The sequence below is a fragment of the Dasypus novemcinctus genome, chromosome 12 (genome assembly GCF_030445035.2).
Source record: "Dasypus novemcinctus isolate mDasNov1 chromosome 12, mDasNov1.1.hap2, whole genome shotgun sequence".
NCBI lineage: Eukaryota > Metazoa > Chordata > Mammalia > Cingulata > Dasypodidae > Dasypus > Dasypus novemcinctus.
In genome coordinates this window covers 102597856-102604750 of record NC_080684.1, presented here as the reverse complement: position 1 = coordinate 102604750, position 6895 = coordinate 102597856, and the positions used below count along the sequence as shown (strand labels likewise).

The 6895-nt window shown below is 64.7% G+C and overlaps 1 protein-coding gene across 8 annotated transcripts; it reads left to right on the top strand.

The window, feature by feature from the left end:
- Window positions 1-289: 289 nt before the first annotated feature.
- On the top strand, window positions 290-5506 carry LOC131280662 (cytochrome P450 2D17-like). Of its 8 annotated transcripts, none has more exons than XM_058308869.2 (10): window positions 290-463; window positions 2141-2348; window positions 2958-3129; window positions 3418-3570; window positions 3638-3798; window positions 4005-4181; window positions 4294-4435; window positions 4666-4853; window positions 5034-5175; window positions 5268-5506. In XM_058308869.2, exons 2-10 carry the CDS (start codon window positions 2160-2162, stop codon window positions 5444-5446), a joined length of 1503 nt encoding a protein of 500 aa, XP_058164852.1. In that variant the 5' UTR covers window positions 290-463; window positions 2141-2159; the 3' UTR covers window positions 5447-5506. The 8 variants fall into 8 exon arrangements, with proteins under 8 accessions (XP_058164852.1, XP_071075182.1, XP_058164849.1 ...); XM_071219081.1 differs by lacking the exon at window positions 290-463 and adding an exon at window positions 679-807; XM_058308866.2 differs by lacking the exon at window positions 290-463 and adding an exon at window positions 1359-1453 and having other exon boundaries at window positions 4056-4181.
- Window positions 5507-6895: the final 1389 nt, after the last annotated feature.

The following is a 6895-nucleotide window of genomic DNA, read 5'->3' as shown; positions in this document are numbered from 1 at the left end:
TCGCGACCCAGCCGCGCCATCGAAGCCAAGCAGCCGCCCGCAGCCCGAGCGACCCCTGGCGGCGGCGTTCCTGAGGAAGACCTTCACGGCGGGCCCCTACCCAGCACGCGCGGCCCCACGGGAGCATGCGCAGTCCCCGCCACTCCTCCTCCCCCACGGAGAGCGGCCTTCCAGCCAATCAGGGAGCCCCAGAGTCGTTCTCCCGCCCACTCGCGGAGTTTGGGGGCGAGGCGGTCAATATTAGCCAATGAGAAAAGATTTTCGTGCTTCGGCCGCACTCCGGGGGGATGAGAGGCGGGGCCGGGAGGGGGCGTCTCCAGCAGGATGGCGGCGAGCGGCTTCCCCGGGGCGGGAGCGGCGGCCGGCACCGCAGTGAAGCCCATCTTCAGCCGGGACCTGAGGGAGGCCAAGCGGAGGGTGCGGGAGCTCTACCGCGCCTGGCACCGGGAGGTGCCGACCACTGGTGAGCGGCGGGACCCCTTTTCCCACAGGCCAGGCCAGACTTGGAAAGCCCTAGCTCGGGCTGCCGCCCTCCCGCTGCCCTTTGCCCTTCCTCACCCCCTCTGCACGGGATATTCAGTGGCAGCAGGTCCCACTGCCAGGTCGCCTTGGCCTGCAGTGCCAAGACCCGCCTCCACAAAGCCCCGCAGAGTCCTGCTCCAGCCTGCGACAAGGTCCCCAACCCTCAAAGCAGTCCCTGTGCTGCTGGCTTGCGTGGCAGCTCTGGCTTTGCTGAGCCCCTTGGATCCGGGCACCTCCCGCTGTCTTCCCGCCCCCCAGCCCAGCACCCAGCACAGCTGATATGTGGTGGGTGTGACAACGCGAGCCAGGGCGAAAGCCAGGGGAAGGGAAGGCTGGAGCCCCGCAAGGTGCGCCCTCTGCCCAGGGGCTGGCAGTGGAGCAGGAGTGTGGGAACCCGGGGAAGGGGGAAGCAGCTGCCGCACTGCTCTGGCACACCGACTAGCGTTCAGGAACGCTGAGAGCCAGTACTGAAGGCCACACAGCCCCAGGCTCCTGGCTGCTGGGTGCCCGAGGCAGCACCTGGAGAGGTCTGGTCCACGTTCTGTTGGGAAAGGGGGGTGCTGCACCCTCAAACTTCCAAGCTGTTGAACACTCGAGCTGTTTCCAGGGCAAATGGCAAGCTTGCCTCCCAGTCCTGGGTCCGTGACTGGGGCCTGGGTTGGAGTCGCCGGTGTGTCAGGCCCCCCCTGCCCTCCTGCTCTGGGAAATGCCTCTGCCCCTCCTCCAGGTTCCTGCCTTCCCATTTCAGTGGCCTCAGCCTCTGTGTTTTCATCAGCTTAACTGATTTGGGAACTCTGCCCAGATCCCACCCCTTTGGCTGTGGAAGGAGGAGACTGAGGCCCCACCCTGACATGGGGTGGTCCCGCCTCTGCCTTAGGTGGGAAAAGGCTGAGGGGAACCAGAGCCTGGAAGCCTCAACTCCAGGCTGGAGGTGACGCAGCGAGAGCCAGGGAGGGCAGGTCAGGTGGGGCCCGGGCACCCAGGCCCAGCGGCGAGTGTGTAAGGGGTTGGGGTGAGCGGGTGCTCCTGTGTGTTGGTGAATGAGCTTGTTGAGTGTGCACGATGTGCACTGGGGGCCAGGTGGAGGCCCTCCAGGGCTCTGCTGACCGTGACCAGCTCCCTGAGGCTCTGACGAGGGTGGCTGACACACCTTGGTGGTGAAGTCCACTCCAGAGGAGCAGGTGAGGGTGGGCAGGGCAAGAGCGTGTGCTGAGGGCGAGCTTGTGGACACATCAGCGGGTGCAGGGTCAAGTCAGCCCGACCCCCCTAACAGCCCGCGGAGCACTAGGGCCTGGGGGAGGGCTTCTCCTTCCAGGTCTCCCGCTCTTACGCAACCTGGGTAGGTGCTTGGGTAAGAGGAGCAATGACCTTGGGCTGCCCACCCCTGACACTGATTGGCTGTCCCTGCTGGTACAATCTTGGCTCCAAACAGGTTGTGCTGAGGGCGAGGGTCAGGTCCTGGCCCCTTATTAAAGGCCAGGGCCCAGGCTGTGGAAGCCCTGTTTGTGTGCTGGGAGTTACTGGTCTGATCCCAGGTACCTGGTGTGACCGGGCGCCCCAGGTGTGGATGGGTCCGCCCAAGGTGGGTCTCTAAACGCTCGCCTGCTCCCCTGCTCAGAACTGACAGTGAGGCAGCCATGGGACTGCTGACCGGGGAGGCACTGGCGCCCCTGGCCGTGGCCGTGGCCATCTTCCTGCTCCTGGTGGACCTGATGCACCGGCGCGCGCGCTGGGCCCCTCGCTACCCACCAGGCCCCATGCCGCTGCCCGGCCTGGGCAACCTCCTGCAGGTGGACTTCCAGAACATGCCGTACTGCTTCAACAAGGTGAGGGAGAGGGTGCACCAGGGGACAGAGGGGCTCTGGGCACCCCTCCTAGTGCAAACAGGAGGTGGTGAGTGAAGCACAGGCTGGACAAGAAGCCAGGTGAGAAAAGGAAGCGGGCTGGAGGCGTCCTCAGGGAAGGGAATTTGCTGAGAAAGCAAAGTGAGGGGAGGGCAAAGTCCGGGGGAGGGTGGGACCTGGCGGTGGCTTTGGGATCCAGTTGACCACACAAAGGTTATGAAAGACTCATCAGCCCCCTCTTGACCACCAAAGAAGGCGGGAGTTGTCGGGAGAGTCTTCTCCATTTAAATCAGGAAATCCTGGTGGAGAGGGGACAGTGACGGCTGTGTGGCCCATGGCCTCACTGCTCTCGTCCCTGAGTCGCTTCCTTCATCAGTACAGTGAGACCCTTGCTTGGGTCTACTGACATTTTGGTGATCCTCGCGGAGGCCCATCTGCATGGTGGGATCCAAGGTGAGGTGCTAGTCCCCGGGAGGGTGACCCGAGCCCAGGAGCCAGATGTCCTGAGGGTCCGCAAGGCTGGCGTGCTGAGTCGGGGGCCAGCAGCCTGCCTGGTCCCTGGCCAAGCGGAGCCTCGCCCTGGGCCTGCAGCTGCGGCGCCGCTTCGGGGACGTGTTCAGCCTGCAGCTGGCCTGGACGCCCACGGTCGTGATCAGCGGGCTGGCGGCCGTGCGCGAGGCGCTGCTGCAGCGGGGCGAGGACACCGCGGACCGGCCGCCCTTTCCCGTCTACGAGCACCTGGGCTATGGGCCCCAGGCACAAGGTGAGCGCTGGCGGAGGCAGAGTCTGCATGCAAGCCGTAGCCAGGTGGAAGTGACCGGTGACCCAGTGAGGAGCGCAGGACAAGGGCCACGCAGGCGGGGAGACGCAGTTGGAGCGCACAGCGGGTCCTGTGGGGACTGGGTGGAGTGGGCCCTGGGAGGACTTGTCCGTGGGATGGCGGGGGGCAGTCAAGATGGGCAGAGTTGGGGTCTCCCAGAGCAAGAAGCAGCATACAGTGGGGTGGGGCTGAGGGCGCAGCAGGGCGCCCATGTGCCCTCCCCACCCCCAGGCATCATCATCGCGAAGTACGGACCCGCGTGGCGTGAGCAGCGGCGCTTCTCTGTGTCTACCATGCGTGACTTCGGCCTGGGCAAGAAGTCACTGGAGCAGTGGGTGACCGAGGAGGCGTCCTACCTGTGCGCCGCCTTCGCCGACCATGCGGGTGAGTGCCGGGGGAGGGGCGCGGGCGGACGCGGAGTGGCCAACTGACCCGCACCCTGCACCCCCAGGACGCCCCTTTAGTCCCAACACCCTCCTGAACCAAGCGGTGAGCAACGTGATCGCCTCCCTCACCCATGGGCGCCGCTTCGAGTATGGCGACGCCACCATCTGCAAGCTCATGGCGCTAATGGAGGCTGCGCTGAAGGAGGACTCGGGCTTTGTCCAAGAGGTGCGCGGGTGGGGGGTGGAGGGGCTGCTGGGTCTGGTCTCCCATGGAGGGGGCTTTGTGCAGGGGGTGGGGCAAGGGCCTCCAGGGAAGGCAGAGCTGGGGCAGGGGACAGGGAGGGGCCAGGACCCCCGGTGCCCGGAGCTGGGCCCAGCCAGGGCGGGGACTGAGCGCAGGGGGCACCCAGGGCCTGGCGCTGCCCCGCACAGGTGCTGAACGTGGTCCCGGGGCTCCTGCGCATCCCCGGGGTGGCGGGCAAGGCCTTCCCCTCGCAGAGGGCCTTCTTGGACCTGATAGATGAGATGGTCACTGAGCACAGAGAGACCCGGGACCCCACCCAGCCACCCCGAGACCTGACCGACGCCTACCTGGCCGAGGTGGAGAAGGTAAGGGACCTGTGAGGCCGAGACGAGGTCCAGGGCCCCCAGGCTGAGTGGTATTGGTAGGGCCGTCTGGGGTACCCTTTCCCGGCCCCCGAGCCGACTCTCTGCCCCCCAGGCGAAAGGGAACCCCCAGAGCAGCTTCACTGCCGCGAACCTGCGCCTGGTGGTGGGCGACCTGTTCTCGGCGGGCATGGTGACCACCTCGACCACACTGGACTGGGCCCTCCTGCTCATGGTCCTGCACCCGGACGTGCAGCGTGAGCCTGGCCTGGGGCCTGGGGATGAGGCGGTGGACAGGGACAGGCTGGGGCACCTGAGCTTGGACACCAGGGACACTGCCCAGAGCTGGGCGGGGGCTCCTGTCGCAGCGGCCCCTCCTCCTCCACGCGGGCACGGCCCCCAGCACAGGGGTTGCCCGCTGCGGTCCGGGCAGGATCGGCGCCCAGCCCCCTGGGCTCTGGCCCACTGTGGGCGCTTGTCTGTCCAGGTCGCGTCCAGAAGGAGATCGACGAGGTGGTCGGGCCGGGCCGGCAGCCAGAGATGAAAGACCAGGCGCTCATGCCATTCACCAACGCTGTGGTCCACGAGGTGCAGCGCTACGGGGACATCGTCCCCCTGGGCGTGCGTCACATGACCTCCCGCGACACCGAGGTCCAGGGCTTCCTCATCCCCAAGGTAGGGCTTGGCCCCCCACCCCTGCCTGGCCCGAGGATGGCCTTCGGGGAAGCTTCTTGTGCCCAGCGGGTCTCGAATGGGTGTGGGTGTGCGCCAGGCGGATGGTGCGTGTGCAGTGGCAGCGGCCATGGCATTCCCTGCCCTGCAGATGTCCCCACACACGTGGCATCTCCTGTGCAGGGGACGACACTTGTCCTCAACCTGTCGTCGGTGCTGAAGGACGAGACGGTCTGGGAGAAGCCCCGTCGCTTCCACCCGGAACACTTCCTGGACGCCCAGGGCCGCTTCGTGAAGCCGGAAGCCTTCCTGCCTTTCTCGGCAGGTGGGTGCCCGTGGGGTGCCGGGCCCCTGCCCTGTTCCCAAGGGTGTCTGGGGCGGGTAAGCCTCACTGAGTGCCCCCGCACCCACCCACAGGCCGCCGCGCATGCCTCGGGGAGCCCCTGGCCCGCATGGAGCTCTTCCTCTTCTTCACCTGCCTCCTGCAGCGCTTCAGCTTCTCGGTGCCCGCGGGGCAGCCCCCGCCCAGCACCCACGGCAACTACGCAGTCCTGGTGACCCCAACTCCCTACCAGCTCTGTGCCGTGCCCCGCTAGAGAGGGGCTGAACCCACCCCACCCGGGACCCAGAGCTTCAATAAAGCTATTGGCAGCTCCCATCAGGCTCTTCGTCCCCACCCAGGTTCCCTGTCTGGGTCCTGCCTGTGCCCGGGGCCAGCTCTGCCCCCTGCTCAAGTATTCGTTGCATTTCCAGATGATTCCACTGACAGATGGGTATATGGAGGCTCATAGGTGACTGGCCTTTCCCTCTTCCCCATGTCACCCATTGAGACCCCATGTTGCCTGCCTGGGTTGGTGACAAGGTTGATGCAGAGGTCCTGGCTCCTGGCATGAAGGCAGGGGGACGAACATGAATGGGCTGCTGAGAGGATGGGCGCAGTCCCTGGCTGGGCTGGGGGTAGAGGTGGGGGGCAATTGCACCAGTGGTCCCCAACAGCAATTTACCAGAAGGACTTTTATAGAGCTAGGAAAGCGGTGATCCTCATGTCTTGTGGCTGACGTGGTGCCACCATGTACACTGTGGCGTTTTGTCCTCACGGCCTGAGCGCAGCTAGCACCCATGCTTTGTCCACACAGTTGTTGGGTCTCCCATACTCATGGAGTTAGACGAGTGGTAGTCCCGCCCCAATGTGATTCCACTGGAGAGGGCGAAGGCCTCCCACGCCGTGCTGCGTCAGGCAGGCTTCTTTCCCGGGGGCATGCAGAGCGCCTGAGCTGCTTCCTGCTGCAATCCCCTCAGAAGCCGTCCTGTGTAATACCTCCCGTCTCCTGGTACTCGTGGGCCGCTGCTGTGTTTTGTCCCAAAGAACCAGGGCCCTTTCTCAACATTCAGTCACGAGCCTCTAGGACCCAGTGGTCCTCGAAAACCCCTTCCAAGTGATAGCCTTTGCAGGGTCCAGAACCCCAAAAATAAGAGTCAAAAGACAATGGTTCATTGCTGGAGTTCATCCAGCCTTCAGTGGTCGGTCCAGCTCATCAAATTGTGTGACCAAAACGAGGCCTCACGGGTTTGCAGGCTTCCATTCGACCTCGTCAGGGTCCAGAGCAGGAGGGACCTTGGCAAACGTGGCTTCGTCCTCTGGGGCATCTGGTGTAACTGCTGAGAGACAGTGTTACTCTCTTACTCGGAACCTCTTGAGGCTCCAGTGTGACAGGGGGCTGCCCTCGTTGCGTCACCCTCGTACTCATTCCGTTACCCTTGGCCTCTAGTTCTCTCTTGTTTGCTGTGGATTTTTATCTACACTTCCCAGCTCTGGAACGAGCGTTAGGTTTGGCCACTGTGCGGGTTCCAGTGGGACAGCATGCCCTGACCTCGGCCTCGTCTGCTCCTGTTCGTCCAGCATAGGCTCACACAGGCACGGACCAGAGGGCTCGCCACCACGAGGCAGACAGCAGCTTTCACTGTCAACCCGGATTTCAAATGGGGCAAAGGCACAGTCCACCCCATCAGTCTGTTAGGAGTTCTTTCGTGAAGGCTTAAGGTTC

What these genes read in the sequence shown, in the direction of transcription:
- LOC131280662 (XM_058308865.2), top strand. Translation starts at nt 1,374, where the DNA reads ATGGGGTGGTCCCGCCTCTGCCTTAGGTGGGAAAAGGCTGAGGGGAAC. An exon ending in CTATGGGCCCCAGGCACAAG is followed by an intron (nt 3,130 to 3,417) that starts GTGAGCGCTGGC and finishes CCCCACCCCCAG; the next exon opens with GCATCATCATCGCGAAGTAC. An exon ending in CCTGCACCCGGACGTGCAGC is followed by an intron (nt 4,436 to 4,665) that starts GTGAGCCTGGCC and finishes TTGTCTGTCCAG; the next exon opens with GTCGCGTCCAGAAGGAGATC.